Source organism: Labeo rohita, chromosome 8 (genome assembly GCF_022985175.1).
Source record: "Labeo rohita strain BAU-BD-2019 chromosome 8, IGBB_LRoh.1.0, whole genome shotgun sequence".
Taxonomy (NCBI): Eukaryota; Metazoa; Chordata; class Actinopteri; order Cypriniformes; family Cyprinidae; genus Labeo; species Labeo rohita.
This window is the reverse complement of record NC_066876.1, coordinates 24,392,862-24,409,651: the sequence shown is the minus strand read 5'-3', so window position 1 is coordinate 24,409,651 and position 16,790 is coordinate 24,392,862. Positions and strand designations below refer to the sequence as shown.

Genomic DNA, 16,790 nt, shown 5'->3' with positions numbered 1-16,790 from the left:
TTGTTTGATATAAATAATATGTAATATGGAACCCTCAGCTCATTCAATATTTAGTTTCAAAATCAAAATTTTGGACCTTTTGCTGAAAAAGGTAAAAAATGATTTAATTTTTAAAGAAATGTATGCCCTTTATGCCCTATTTTGTACTTTATTCTTTGAGTGCTATAACATTCCCATTTTTTTGTATTTTATTAGAAAAAATTTCAAACTAATACATAAAAATGTACAGAAAATAAAACCCTGCAATATATAAAGTTTAAAAATGGTATTTTGTATTTTTAAAGAACTGTACATATTTTGTTTTAATTGTGATGTTCATTTAAAGTTTATTGTTTAATCTAAACAGCATAAAATATAATATGCAAACCTCAGCTCACATAATATTTAGTTTCAAAATCAAAAATTTTCTTAAGATTAAGTGACCTTTTGATTGAAAAAGAAAAAAAGGTTGAATTATTTAAGGGATTCATGCCCTTTTTGTACCTTATTCCTTGAAAGTGCTATTATATTGTGCTATTAACCTAAGGTAATGTATTTGTCCCATTTTACAATGTGTCCTGTGTGTCTACCTTTTTAAGTAGTAGTCACTGGGTGACATTATTTCAGGTCATGGCCAGACAGCGTCTCTGCCTTGTTCACCTATCCAAGGATAACCAAACATACAGAGCCTTCACACAACCCTGAGTAAACACAATAGCCGATGCTCCTCATCTGCCCAGCCTGCCAAAGTCATTCTCTGGGTGTGTATGTGTGTGTGCTCACCCCATCCTTCCCCCATCAATAGCCCAGCAATCCCATGAGCCAATACTCCGTGTCTGCTAGCACAGAGGAACAAAGGCCACTGCCAGCTGAGCTGATATAGATCCACAGGTCTCTGTTCTTGTTCAATCAGGTCATGAAACAAATCAGCAGTAAGGGCACTTTGAGCTAAAAGTTCAATCTCCCATCTCATCTGCTCAGGACGCAGCTATCGAATGCCCGCTTAGCATCCGCTAATGAGGGTAAATTCTCTTCCTTTTGGACAAGGTCTTGCCCGAATGCCTACAAAGCATAACTACACTGACAAATAAATATCAGATTAAGAGTAATCAACACAAAACACGTTTAAGCAAGAAAAAGTTCGCCGGGAGAAACCCTAGATATGCTCTGGAGGATGTGATGGCCTTTTGATTGCGCTAACTCGTGGGAATTGTTGAGTCATAATGAGACTGAACCTTTTAATGCCACAGTGCTTGTGTGGTCCCATGGGCTAATTAGGCCAATTAGCATACTAATTGCCACATGCAAATTAGGAGCATCTCAAGGAACAGAAGCTGAGGAACACGGACAGCTTACGGACAGCAGCCATCTTTCAGGGTAATTCCCTGTCCACTCTGTGACACAGACCCTCGTTAGTACCGCAGTAAAAAACATAAGAGGCACATAAAACATTATATACTGCTTGACTGTTGTTTTCTTACCAATTAGCAAAGGACTGATTTATGGTTATGACACAAGTCCCCAATAGATTTTAAACTACATTTCCCCAGGCTCTTTCACGCTTTCATGCAAATACACATATACCCCAAGATACAGAGGGGTCAACGATAAAATTTTGTAAACCACCGTATCAAGTAATTAAATGAGAAGTTCACTTCCAGAACAAAAATTTACATTTAATTTACTCACCCCCTTGTCGTCCAAGATGTTCATGTCTTTCTTTCTTGTTTTTTTAAGGAAAAAAATTCAGGAATGCTTTCTATGTAGTGGAGTTCTATGGTGCCTGCGAGTTTGAACTTCCAAAATGCAGTTTATGAACTTTGAACTTCCAAAATGCTCATTCACTTTGTAAACACTGGGTCGGTACTTCTGCAGCGATGTAGGATGATTTTGAAGTTGGAGGAGAAAATAAGATGGGAGTTTTTCAACATACCCTAAATGTCATGACCAGAATGCACAGAGTTCACGCAGAGCTAGACAAGATGAGCATTTGAGGTTAAAAAGTATATAAATATTAATTTTTTAGAAAGTAACCGATCGTTTCGCTAGGTAAGATCTTTCTTCTTCAGCTGGGATCGTTTAGAGCCTCAAACAACACAATTTCTTTATGACTGAAGAAAGAAAGACATGAACATCTTGGATGACTAGGAGTAAACAATCTATGAATTTTTGTTCTGGAAGTGAACTACTCCTTTAATGGTATGAAGACTTTGAAATCATAGCCAAAGTTTCAGAATACTGAATTCTGAAAGGCATGCACTGATATAAATACAAAAATATAAATATAATTTTAAATGTTACAAGTGAATAGTCATCATGTCACCATAAACATAGATATTCATTGTGAGCGTTGATAAAGATTATTAAATTAGCATTTTGGAGACTACCCTGAAGTGAGATTTGATTATGGAAAATGTAATGTAAAAATAGGGGAAATTAGCATGCACAGTTAAAATTAATAAATTTAATTGTGCGTGTTAATTTCCCCCATTTAATGAAGAAGAAAAAAATACTGGAGGCCTGGCCAATTATCTATGCCGATATTAAGCAGTTTTATGGTAATCGCTATAGGTAATTTTACAGATTAGCCGATAAAATAATTTAAAAGCATTTAAAGCTTTTTGTTGGGGGGCAGAGCCCTTGTTATTCTTAATTTTGACAATAAATAAACAAGACATATATATCAGTTCCAAATATCGGTTATCGGTCTACTTGATCTGTAATAATCCGTATTTGCATGGATATTATTACAAACTTCAGCAAAGCATCAGTCACTAATGACAGCCCCAGATGTTAGAGGCCCTACAGGAGGACTGTGTTTCAAGGGTCAGTCACAGAAACAACACTGTGCCCAAATCGGCCCTGAAAAACACATATCGGTCGATCCCTAAAAAATACAGTATTAATACTACGCTTTTTGTATTTGTATTTGTGTTTAATAAAATGAATATAAAAAAATATATATATATAGCGCTGATGATTTTAATTGTAAGATAAAATTGGGAAGGTCAAGAGCACTGAGAATGGACATGGCAAAAAAAAAAAAAAAAAACAGTTTAGGACAACCGATGTTTAAAATTAGCCCCTTTTTATTCTAGGTTTAATTTGTTACTGAATAAAATATCTACCTGATCTTATGATAAAAACGTACCTGTGGGAATTTTTTCGCAAGACACGAAATACGTACCAATAAGTACATATCACTGCAGTTAACAACAGAAATTAACACTAACGGCGGTAAAACAGCGGGCACTTGTAAATGTTTTGGTACACAGTTATGATTACAGCTAGAGGGGGTAAAATGAACACTAGAGGTGGTAAAACAGCGAGAACTTGTAATCATTTTGGTACACCGTTATGATTACAGCTCCATATGTTGTGCCTTCCGGACATAACAAGCCGGCGCAGAATTGGACTTATGATGCGGAATCCTTGGGTACGAATTCCATGAAAAACATGACTCCCAATGAAAGAACTGAAAGATGAGAGATCGAAAAACAAGCTAAAACAACGTTTAAAAAAGTTCCCACAAGTACGTTTTCGTCATGAGATCAGGTTGAAAAATATATCACCAAATAGCCAATGTTGTACCAATAAATTGTCCCTACATTTTGGGGGGTTCAATTAAAGTAACTGGAAAAATATGAGCCATATGAACTGTAAACTCCATTCTTCTATTATATGAGAAAAGCTTACAAACCCTCAGTGCTTTGTATTAAAATAGCATTACTTGCTGTTTTTAATTTAAAGCTCAGGAGTAAGTGAAACCAATTTACTCTGTTACACACACAAAAAGTGGCATGTCATCTTTTCTCAATATCGTGTAGAGAAACCCCTAAAACGCAGTTCTAGTGTGGTTTGTGGTGAGCCAGCTGTGTGTTTAGTGTGACTTGTGTAAAAAGGCTGAATAGCCATTTGGATATTATTACAAACATCAGCCAAGCATCAGTCACTAATGACAGCCCCAGATGTTAGAGGCCCTACAGGTGGACTGTGTTTCAAGGGTCATTCACAGAAACAACACTGTGCCCAAATCGGTGCTCTGTAAAGACCTTTGTACACAGAAACATGTCAGTCAGGCACGATTCTAAAATCTAATTGCCGTTTTTAAACAAACATGTTTTCGATTGCTTCCTTAATGCAAGGCTACACACATGCTCTTAAACTGAATGGCAAAGGATGTACAGAGGCACAGGATGAGACAGTAAGCAAGAATGAGACAGGTAGACAGAGCAGTTGTCAAGCCGTCGTCTGCCTGTTGTCTTTGACTCTGTCGGCTCTCTGAAATGACTATTTAAACCCACATTCTGCCCTTTGCATTTGCTTGACTGATTTGTGGGCTCATGGGACTCGAGATGTGCTGTTTTGTACTGAGCCAGCAATCGACAGTCTTTGCTGCCCTCCCTCTCCACCTTGGCTTACCCCACATGCTTCCAGTCTTCTTCCTGCCGCTCTTTGATGTGAGATCAGAGAGGGCCGCTTTGGCACACACAATGCTGGTCAATCAGGTGCAGTGTCAATGTACTTCAGAGCTGTCTATTGCCTAAACAAGTCCAATCTGCTGTTAAACAGCATTCAATTAAGATCTTCTAAAGTGTTGTTTTAACACTTTAATTTAGTCATGTCATTGCACTTCCAAAGCCACTTTTGTTAATGTCTGTTTAAAAGCTTTACTGTATATAATGTCCTTGAACTACTTCATTGTTTTTTGTTTTGTTTTTTTGGAGCAAATAATGGCATATGCAATTATAAAATGTGATTAATTAATAAGTGTATTAATTCATTAAAATGCAATCCAAATAAAAACACAAAAATAATCTGTAACTGATCTGCATAGGATTATTTCAAAAAGGCGCAGAAATTTGTTAATAATGGGGTGCGAGAAACTGTTATCGCAGCTCCAACTGAGCCTCCGGGGCTTAAGCCCCTATTTTATTTGTCTCACGTTCCCAATAACACATAAAAGCCCTGGGTGGAGTAGCGCTGCTTTAACGAGAGCCCCCTGAGTCTGTGAAGCCCTCAGACGACAAGCATGCTGATCCTGCCAGTAATGGGCCTACAAGCCCCTTGTTAGGCATGTTAATGCATCTAATCTGCAGTCAACAGCAAAAACAAAGAGTTTTTTTTTTATGCTAAAGTGTTAAAAGGGTATAACTATGATCTCTAAATGATGGTATGTTTGTGGTGTCTAAGATGCTTCTGAAGAACATTAAGTTGCCATTTTAATGCAAAAATCTTAATGTATTCAAGCTGCACAGCAATTTCTGCACACCAGTACAAGTTTGCACATCTGGTTACTGTTTGAATATACAAAACATTGCAATTGAAACCTATTAGGTGTTCATAAACTCTGAAACTGAGATGGATGTAACAATCATAGCGGTAAACATCTTAATTATCAAATAAAGCAGACTTTAGGAAAAAAATAAAAAATACAGTAACTAAACACCACCTAAATAAATGAGCTGGGCTGACTGGAGTTTGCTTGAAGACAGTATGGGTGGTACACAGACCTCCCCTCTAATTCACATTCCTTCCATCCGGAGAAGATGAATTAGGAAGAAAACAAGGGAAGAACATCAAGCCCCCGACCAGGATGAAAGCTTTCCCACTTAAGAGAATATTAGGAGAGTAAACTACTTCAGCAGCGGGAGACAAAATATCAAATTAGCCTCATTTAACATCAAACAGGATAAGTGAAAGTAAATGATTACTTTTTTTACAAGATGTTTTCACCTGCAAAAATATATAAATTCATTATATTATATAATTCTATAGTATATTTTATTATATTATATTATATCATCACATATATCACATGCTGAATAAATAAGCTCTCCACTGGTGTATGGTTTGTTAAAACAGGATAATATTTTGCTGAGATACAACTACCTGAAAATCTGGAATCTGAGGGTGCAAAAAATCAAAATATTGAGAAAATCGCCCTTTAAATTTGTCCAACTGCAGTTTTAAGCAATGCATATTACAAATCAAAAATTAAGTTTTGATATATTTATGGTAGGAAATTTACCAAATATCTTTATGCAACATCATCTTTACTTAATATCCTAATGATTTTTGGCATTAAAAAAAAATCTATACTTTTGACCCATACAATGTATTGTTGGCTATTGCTACAAATATATCCATGCTACTTATGACTATAATATAATATAATATAGTATGGGACTTTTTTGCAAAACCTGCTGGCCAATAAATATTGAAATAAATCTTTATACATCATCTTCAAAACACAACTAAAATCAAAACAGGCCTTGCAAACCTTTAACCTTAAGGACAGAGAGAGGATGAGAGGAACATTCAGCAGATCAATACAACTTTGGACAATCTCTGCAGATTTATGTTCTCCGTGGCAGCCAGTTGAATACAGTCCATCTGCAGTTCTCACAATGAGCCACATTTTATAGCATCTGCCAGCTGTAGCTCATACATATGCTCTTTTTGTCCCTTACAGGCTCCCTTAATTAGGCCGCCCAATCACTTTGCTTCATAAAGGCCGTACTGCCATAGAGACAAGAATCAGCTTCTCTTGGCACACATAGCAGGCAAAGCAGTGATAACATTTTTAGGGTCTGGGCAGATTTATAATTGGACCCTCCCCTGCCATTCAGGTTTGATCATGGGGATTAGAGATACTACCTGCGGTATGATAAGAAACAAAAGACTTAATATTTACAATGGCAAACTCAATTCACCACCCCAGGCAATAAAGTCAAGCCCAACAGGGTAAGGTGATGTACACCTTCACCTTGGCTGTAGATTAGCTATGGCTCATCTGTACTAATAAGCAGCAATAAACAGGTTATAAATTAGCAGCAGTCAGTGGAGCTGTTGCTGTCTCACTGATAAGCTTTATATCTTCAGACTTTTGTTTGTCTCTGTCGCTCTCTTTGAATGTGGTGATCCATGTAATTTCCAACATCAATGAAAACCAGACATCTTACAGTGGTCTCTGGCACAGAGAGAATACACAACAAATAGCTTAAATGATAAAACTGTCATTCTGGCTGTGAATCACAGAATCACTCCAGATAAACTGGCAGGATGGTCCAAACAACCAATTAGAACGGAAATTCCAAACACTGACAGCTCTGTCTCCCATGGTTTCCTGGGAAAACCCTTCAGAGTTTAACATACTATGGAATGGCACTCCTGGATTTCAATGGAACACTTCACTTGAAGGGAGTCTTGTTTATTTAACAACAATTCTCACAGAGCTCAGATGTGTTCTACCTGTTCCACACATTCACTCATCACATGTCTAACAGAAGGTGCAAAATCACCCTTAGTCTGACTGGATCAGATCAACCCATAACTTTAACACATGTTCAGCTTTGAGGAAATTGATAGCAAGAACGTGAAACTCACATTGTCAAGCTTATATAATAACACTATAAATTTGAGTGTTATTGATACAATATACGATCCTAAACTAAACCTAAACATATTGCCATACTGAAAACAAGATTTTTATCCTGTTTAATATAGATAGACAGACAAATATATATATGTATGTATGTATGTATAACAGTGGTGTGCAGTGGCTTTCTGAAATGAGGAGGCATTTTTTTAAATCAAATGTAAGTGTGTGAGTTGTTTACTTACTTTTTTTAATTAGTCTTCCCATTAACGCCATTATAATGTTCATTCAGACTGATTTGCAAATACAAAAAGTGAGATTTATCACATTAACCAATCACAGCAGATCATAACCAGTCATATCCAATCATATCGCGATGTCTCATGTGACTTTCCCCCATTCATTCCCATTCATCCCCCCCCACAACTTCACCACATGCTTTAGAGGGTCGGTTAAAACTCAATGGGCTCAGGGGGTGCAAGAGAGATGCGGACTCCCGCTGTAACTTTACTCGCTGGTGTCGCTGTTGGACAATGTTTCTTTAGAAAAACAAGTGATTTATACAATGTTTAATGTTGTATTTTGTAGTATTCATGTTTTATTTTTTTTGTTTTTACAATGATTTTTTTCCTCATCTAATATTTTGAGGACAAAACACCCCTGATATATATATTAGAGATGTACTGATATTATCAATATTGTGATATCGCAATAGCAAAACTACCTTCATATTATAATGGTCACATGACGATACGAAACGATAGGTGTTCTGAACAACAAGTGTAGTTTTAAAAAAAAAATGTATACTTCTTATTCTAATATAAAAGGTTGTTAAAGTTGTGTTTTGGGCCATTATGCTTTGACACAGTATCTGTCAAACGAACTAAAACTAAAAGCACAATATGGCTTAATCCCTTCATCAAGTTTGTTTTCGCTGAGCGTTTCAAAGCGAAGCGCACACATTGTTGCGGCGATCAGCTTGTGATCCGGTGTTTTCCGCACCTCAGAATGTCTCCGTTTACAGTAATTGAATGCAGTGAACTCGGAAACGCAAAAGCCACCAGTTATGCTTTACTTTTGCGTAAGATCATTACTGCATTTCACTAGATTTGTAGTGAGACGCATTTTTGTAAGCCTGTTTTCACTGAAGCTGGAGTTTTCTGTTAAAATAAAAGCTTAAAAGTGCAGTATGAATTGCTGACAGCTGTCAGTTTAAATGGGTAACGTTACTACAGTCCAAATTCAAGATATCTCTTTCAAGTGTAGAAATTATGATAAAAGTATTGTAATTTCCCTACTGTAGTGTAAAGCAAAAATAATCTATGAAATATTCATTTTCATTTATTTCAATTGTTTTACTATATATGGCTATTACTGTCATTGTAGTTGTTATTATTATTATTATGTTATAATTTGTTTGGCTTCCTAAAACACTAGTGTGAATGTAATTTAGACTGAGACAGTATATCACAAATAAAAAGAGGGTTGAGTCCCATTTAAAGTTCAGGTACAAGTCAATTCACTGACTTTTTCTGACAAGTTTTATTAGTTAAGAACATGGGTTGGAGCTCTTAATTTTGGACTCTCAAAGTGCATTAGATAGAAGAGTTTAACTTTAAAATGTATAAAATGTTAATTTTTTTTTTTTCAATTCTTCACTTGTCTTTATTTTATTATTATTATTTTTTTTTAAATATCACAGTAAATATTGTATATATGTGTGTATACTGTATATATACACACACACTGCACCCAAAATCCCTTACTATTACCATTTCATCCCTAACCATAGCATTGCATTGACAAAAAAAGTCTTCCACATCTTTTCCTTTAGCATCCACAAAATCCTGTCAAGAGACTTTGAGAATGGCATTAATACATACAATTATTGTGGAAACCCAGACAGAACTCTGTAAACAGTGAAAAGCAACTTGCACTTGCATTCTGAATCTGAGACAATGCTGTATGCACTGGCAAATTTCAACAAGTACACTGTCTGAGAAAGTTTATGCCAAGCACACACTGCCTAAGCCCAGAAAGCAGCAGGGCACAAGGCATTTACCCACACTTACTGTTGCTCTTTCTTTCTCATCAGCTCAAAAAATGTAAAATGCCTCCCGAAGGAAAATAAACATGATTCGGCCCAGTGAAGACATCTGTCCTTCGAAAGGAATATAAAAGATCTAACTGTTTAAACAGCTGTGAGGATACTCTGTCCTTTTGAACATTTTTGAGAGACAAGCACTAAAATAACACAGGGCTTAGAGTCACGGCCCAAGGGTCAGATATTAGACAAATGACAAATCTCTTTCTGATGACACAACAGCATGTGTGTGAGGTTGTGTACCGGTTATTAGGCCACGTGAATCCAAACTCTGATTTACAGTTCATGAACCCAAATTATTCCCAAGAATAACACCCATATTTACTATACATACATGCATACATACATATGTAAATATATATGTGTGTGTGTTTTGAAAGGACAATATGGCCCACTATGCAAGTGTACACATACACAACTAAGTATAATTTGATGTATTGAGGTGTACGGATGCACCAATCCGTCTCAAAAAGGAGCATGTCGGTAACCCACTTCTAGATGAGGCGAAAACTTTTCTAAAAGAACCTTGATGTGGGGCTCTTTTTCCTTACAATACCTCTTCTACCTGTCAAAGTCAGTCATTATTTTTCCTATTGACATTCGTCTCTGATATAGCGTGGCTCATCAGCCCCCTCTGTCGTGTCTTTCATGTCGCAGGTTCTACCCCTCCGCCCCCACAAGGAGTTCTGATGTCCTACGAATTTAAGCTTGAGCGTCTTTTTTCCCCGTCCCGCCGCGGCGCACGAACGTGGGGTCCTTCGCCTCAGCGGCCAATTACAGAGCAAGGTAATGAGCAGCCACGTTCTCCTTACAGCCCAGATTGACACTCTCTCCCACTCATTTGTCAACAAATCAGGATGGATGGCGTGGGGGCGATATTGAGCCGGAGGTGTCGCACTCAGAGACGCGGTTGCCGAGCAGCATCTCCTGCTCGTTATCATTGACAAGTTGTCTGGAGCTGAGAGATTTGCGAATCCTTCGCCTTTGTCATCTCAAGATCATTTGTTCGTGATTCGGTACTTATTCCGTGCATAGCCTAACCGTTATAGCCTACTCGGGTAGACTAGGCCTACTTTTGGCATTTATCTGTGGACTGCATGGGACTTATATAACAAAATCAGGTGCTGTAAGTTACACTTAACACATACAAACAAAACTTAGTTTCCGAAAGTGATGCATGAAATAGCCGCAGATCCTAGTTGCGGACCTGTGTTACCCAGTACATTGTTTACAACACATTCCAATAGCAGCAAAAAAAAAAATGTTTTAATAATAATGAAAAAAGTGAAGTAGATATGTTATAGATTTGAAGCAGTGGGCCAATCCCATTCTACATTTTCCTTTGTTACGTCCACTTATCTATCTGAGCTCTACTTCCCTATAAAAATAACAGCAAAAACACCTGCAAAAATATATTTTAAAAATGTATGTTTAATATTAATGTTAAATACTAATGTTCAATATTTAAATTTAATATTATATAATATATTTAATTTAATTAAATATTCACACACACACACACACATATATATATATATATATATATATATAAATAAAATGATGTGGAATTACATATTATATATTGCATGTATACATTAAATATTTTTTAAATAACTGAATATATTTGACAATATAGTAATACGTTACAGTATTTTGGAGGGTTTTTTCGTGTTTGTGCACTCTCTTTTTCTCGAAGCATAACTATATATAAATATATAATATATATATATATATATATATATATATATAATTATAAATTGTATGTTTATATTAATTATTTTTTTAATTATTTAATATATCTAACAATTTAGTAATATGTTATAGTAATTTATTTTACACTTTTAATTATTTTTTTTTAATTATTTGTAGGCTTTTTTTCATCTTTGTGCGCTTTATTTCTCTCAAAGCATAACTATATATATATATATATATATATATATATATATATATATATATATATATATATGTGTGTGTGTGTGTATGTATGTATGTGTGTGTATATATATATATAGACACACACACACACATATATTCACTGTGGTGCAAACAAAACCCCTAAAAAACCCTCTAAATACACACAATACCATGTGACATTAGATACTTACTTGATTCTTTGTGCTCCTCTAGGCCAGGCGAACCCTCTGTCAACAGCCCAGACAAGCCAAAGAGCTTCTTCCCAGCATCCTCAGCTACCTTCAGGGTGTTTGGTGAACCGGTAGGGACATGAGCACCCCCAAAGTCAAAATCTTTTCCCTCCACATCTGTGTAGCGGAGGTGGGGTGATGCCTCGGTTTCCAGACAGCCCTTCAAGCGCTTGGCAGGGAGGAAGGCAGACTGGTAAGCCCCTGCATCACGCTCCTCAGGTGGGGAGGAGAACGGCCGGAAGGCCCCCACCGCTCCGTGGTTGAGCATACCCAGAGGTGAGCAGTCAAGACTGGGTGGGGCAAACTGTGGGTGGAGGTGGAGCAGAGGGGTGGGAAAGTCTCGAGTGGGAAAGCCACCTTGCCGATGGTACATTGAGGCGAAGGTGTACGAGCCGCTGGGGAACGGGAGGTGCATGTCCTTTTCCAAAGTGACCGGCACTCCAAACGGACGAGGGGGCTGGCAGGGTACAGAGGCATCTCGTCCAGCCTCAGCTGTTGAAGCCAGGACCATGAGAGCAGGGGAGGTCAGCGGGCTGGGCATGTAGGAGGAGTTCTCCATCTTAAAGGCAGTCCGATGGAGGTCCATTTGAGCAATGCAATGTCTGCTCAAACTCAGTGTAATGTGATGAAGAGGCGTGATGAAGAGGCCTGAAGAGCACTGGATGCGATGCTTATACACTCAAGACTTACAGACTAGTCATTCTCTAACAGAAATCTGTTGAAAAAAAAAATCAGTCAGAATTATGTGTCCGAAAACACAACTTCAGGTGCTCAAAAGAAAAGCAACAATTTAACTAAACAGACATTCCTTAAAGTGTATATTTTTATATAGTCGTTTTTTTCTTTTCTTTTTTCTTAAATGTCACATGACTGAGACAGTAACATTTAGTGGCTAGATTAATTAGGTCAGAAATGAGTCCTTAAAAAAATTCCTAACAGTGTGTGCAGGACCCATATTGTGTGAATTTAAACAAACAATTTTATTATCAGAAGTAACCTGTCCTTTATTATAGCCCTAATGTTAATGTTAATAAATGTCAGGGTTAGTGATCTTGGTCAGATGCATTTTCATAATAAAAAATGAAAGAAAAATGCTATACTGCATAAATGATTTATTATTTTTGTTTATTATTATTCTAGTTTAGACTACCCGTCTCATGTATGGTGCTCTTATTCTGCATTACTTAGTGTTTATCAATTCTAAACACAGCTCTACACTTTCCTCTAAGCACGTTTGAAAAAAGGCTGTTTTTTATTAATGTAAACATCTAAACATAAACTCTAACATTATTCTTAATTATGTGTTTGGCTGGCAATCCCACTTTATATGGCTTAAGATCAGCAATGCTTGTGAACTTTCTGAATTGCTTATTTTAAATGAACAATGCAACCAGAAATTTTTATAACATTGTTTTAATTGTTTTAAACAAACGAGTTATTTATATACACGTTCAGTCATTTGGAAATAATTGCGTATCAAGAACAACAGCCCAACAATAGCCCATCATAATAATTATTATTTCCAATAATAAGAACAACAACAATAACAATGATAAAAAATAAATTCTAAATAATAAAAAACTTAATTCAAATGCTAATTAATTATACATATGGGCTAATTTGCTATTTGTGCATGTCAGTGCTTTTTTTTTTTTTTACAAACACAAGTACATTTTTTACAACAGTTCGCATATGCGGTGTGAGTGACTGTGTTTAAAACGCTGAAGTAAGCTTTTAAATATTGCCTTTAAGATGTGATATTAAATCTGAAATCTGCTTTAGACTAAATTCGATCTAAATATTACCTATCGGTTTCTGTTAGATGTTAAATTTACGCCAATTTCTCAACTGAACGCGTTGTAAGTTGTTCAGGTCACAGGTGTTACTCAGTTCTCCGAAAGATGTAATTATGCAGCTATCGCAAAAAAAAGTAGTAATGTCAGACAACTTTTCTGGAAAACATAATAAATTTGATATAACTTAAAGTTTCAGTGCACTCTGGAAAAGTTAACTCATAATGCTTCGCATGTGACAACAACAAACGTAACCGATTCCTAAAAAGCTTAACATCCATTATAACACAACAAGACTTACAAAACATTGTCCAGCGAATATCACATTATTAAACTATACTTAAAAAGGAGTACTCACAATACTGTTGTCAAACATCTTCATCATCACAGTCAGAAGTCAAACTGTTATTTTATCCAAGCTCGAACCCAGATGATGTCAGTCAGAAGAGTTCGCCAATGACTGAAAGAATAAGCGCGAAAAGACGCGTTCGAAAAGCTTTTGAACGTTTCTGAAAAGAATCACGGAGGTTTAAAGAGTTGAGCTGTTTAGCGCTGTGATGTAGATTATGCAGATGCGCGTGATGTGTCAACATCCGATCCGCGCGCGCTTCTGTTAATGCTGTCGAGCCGCTCACTGTACTCGCTCTCTCTCTCTCCTCTCAGCCCGTCCCGCTCTGTTAACTTTAAATTTATCATCCCCTGTCCGACTTGGATATTTTCTCAAATGTAGACCTCCATCCTGCGCGTCTATAGTGAATGTCAGTTTATCTGAGGCATATAAATGAACGCCGAAAATGTACAATGTCTCAAACATACCTTTTATATGTGTAGCTATTAGTTAGTACGAACTCAATACACTACCACGGGTGTCCATCTGCTGGTTAAACATCATATAGCACCTTTAGCGGGGCTTTCAGTTCACTTAATCTGCCATCCTTCAGAGTAAATTATTGTATTACAAACAGTTTAAGTGTACACAGAAGCACAAATATAAAACTGTAACAAAATGTGACTGTAAGACAGCATAAATGCTTCTTTTTCCTGTTTAGTCGCCCATTTCAGTATCTGTTCTGACTCATTCCAAATAGAATAGTGTAATATTTTATTATAATACATAAATGCAGTCTTACAGTCAACAATATTAATACAATAAACAATTTGGCCAATGTAAACATGTTTGGGGCAGCATGAATAAAAACAAACGTACACATACATTCACTGAAGACTCCGGCCATCCTGTCTAATAATGAGAAACAGTTCGTATAGAGAGAGGGAACATAAAATAAAGTTACTCTCTCATAAAGAACTAAGGTATTAGCTTGAGTAAATTAAATCACAGTTTAATAGAGGTTTCAGACTCGCTAATTATGACTTCCAAGATCATTAACAAAGTCTTTTAAGTCTCTTGCTTCATAATCCGAGTGCTTAAATGAAAATAAACGAATAAATTTGTATGCTAGAAGGCATGTTTTTGAATATTGAGTCTTACTCTTCTTTTTGAAATTCATTTATTCAGTGGTGAATCAAATTACGTCAGTTAATTCTGCAAAGCCATGAACCTAATTGGAGTTTAATTGCTGTTTGCAAGTTTTTGGGACAAGCAAGAGAGCAGCGTCCACGGTCACGGGTAAAGATGCATCACATAACGTCATGCACTGACAGAAAGCTTTATATAAATTGTATATGTTTAAGTACAAATTAAATGTTATTTTCTTTTTCTCCATATATGGGCCATTCTAGTGAGTTGGAAACGTCTCAGAAAAAAAAAAAAATTTCGAAAGAAAATTGTATGTATGCAAATTGTATAGTATATCCAAGGTACAGTTAATTCTCATATTGTATTATTGTATTTTGGAATATTTGTCCTCTCCCTGAATTTGTCACAACCGAAATGCATTAATACTAATTTCATTAGAAGGGTTATATTGACCTATTAAGATTTTGCTTACATCTACATTGTGAATATATATATATATATTTTTTTTTGCTATTTTATAATTTTTTTTCAGAGGTAAATCAATAATTACAATTTTAACAATACTGCAAGTGTGATTTCATGAGATTTGTTGTATTTTGAATCCAATTTTTCTTTGTAAAAGGCCCTAAGTTAATCATACTGATTTCAAACTTAAGGATTCATTTGTTTGAATATACACTGAACCAAAAACTATCACAGCATCTTATTTGATAATTCAGTATACTTTATTTTTGACAAAACATCCCATGTTTCAGTAGTGACTCTACATTTTCGGTATTGACAGTAATGCTTTGGTAGCGACCAGATCACATCACAAAATTTTAACTTGCAAACTAAAACACTAAAACATACTAAAACACACAAAAAAAAATGTGCATAACTACTAACATTTTGGTTATTTCTCTAAAATATGACGATTATGTGTTCCCTTTTGTCACTACCGAAACAATGACACATTTCGGTTGTGTCTGTTTCAGTAGTGACAAATTTATGGAATAACACCCAAAAAAACAGATGTCACTACCGAGACCCCACCAAATGTTTCAGTCGTGACTGTTTCGGTAGTTTTTAAATACTTTTAAACCTAGATGCTAATCAGCACATGGTTATCTAGCACAGTTCTGAACAGTGGTACACATAGAAAGACTAAATGGGTTCGGTGACGTTCCTTAAAGTTACACACAGATTTTTCAGACTTTTGAATACATTTACATCAAAATTATCTACTCACCATGCAGCTATGAGAGAGAGGGACACAGGAATATTTCCTGATCATAAATTTAGGGGTGTAGTTAAATTTAGTCTCAGCTAATGGACTAAAACATACAGTGTTTTGGTAATGACATTAAAACGCGGGACACGTTTAGTACATAAAATATAATTTAAAAAAAAAAAAACTTTACTTATTAAAAGAATCAGAAAGATACTTATTGTTAAAAATGTTACAATTATTTAAATATCATTTTCATAAATTGAAATTTAGGGGTTAGGGATAGCCACCTCCCAATTGAAAGTACCCAATAAATGATGACTTTAAATATTTTAAGCTTACTAATAGTTTAAATATTATTGTTTTAATAGACAATAGGAGGATCCTAGTAAACATCTAAGATTTGAATACTTTTTTAAATGTGTTTTTTGTTTGTGGGAAGCAGTGTTGCACCAATTCTGCAAAATGGCCCATATATATAGAAAAAAGGTATTGTTGGCAGACTCAGGATGGAGAACTGTAGTAAGTGTCAAAGTGATGAGCTGCGCTGCCTCACCATCCGTGCATATGTGTGCGTGTGAACCGAAGAACTCCCAACACAGGCAGAAGGCTTGAGTGTGACAAGGAATACAGCGAGACGCATTATGGTGTCCATCATTGATCGCTTCCTCCCAGGAGTCTTGGCGCCTGCTACCAGGAAAC

The 16,790-nt window shown here is 36.0% G+C and overlaps 1 protein-coding gene across 2 annotated transcripts in view; it reads right to left on the bottom strand.

Annotated features, from left to right (window-relative positions):
* The window catches only part of rnf220b (ring finger protein 220b), a 40,035-nt gene extending 26,044 nt beyond the window's left edge, over positions 1 to 13,991 (bottom strand). For both annotated transcript variants that reach the window (XM_051116979.1, XM_051116980.1), the window contains exons 1-2: positions 13,760 to 13,991; positions 11,570 to 12,323 (exon numbers count right to left, since the gene is read on the bottom strand). In XM_051116979.1, the coding sequence (XP_050972936.1) occupies positions 11,570 to 12,194 (625 nt within the window). In that variant the 5' untranslated portion in view covers positions 12,195 to 12,323; positions 13,760 to 13,991. The remainder of the gene's footprint in view (positions 1 to 11,569; positions 12,324 to 13,759) is intronic.
* Positions 13,992 to 16,790: the final 2,799 nt, after the last annotated feature.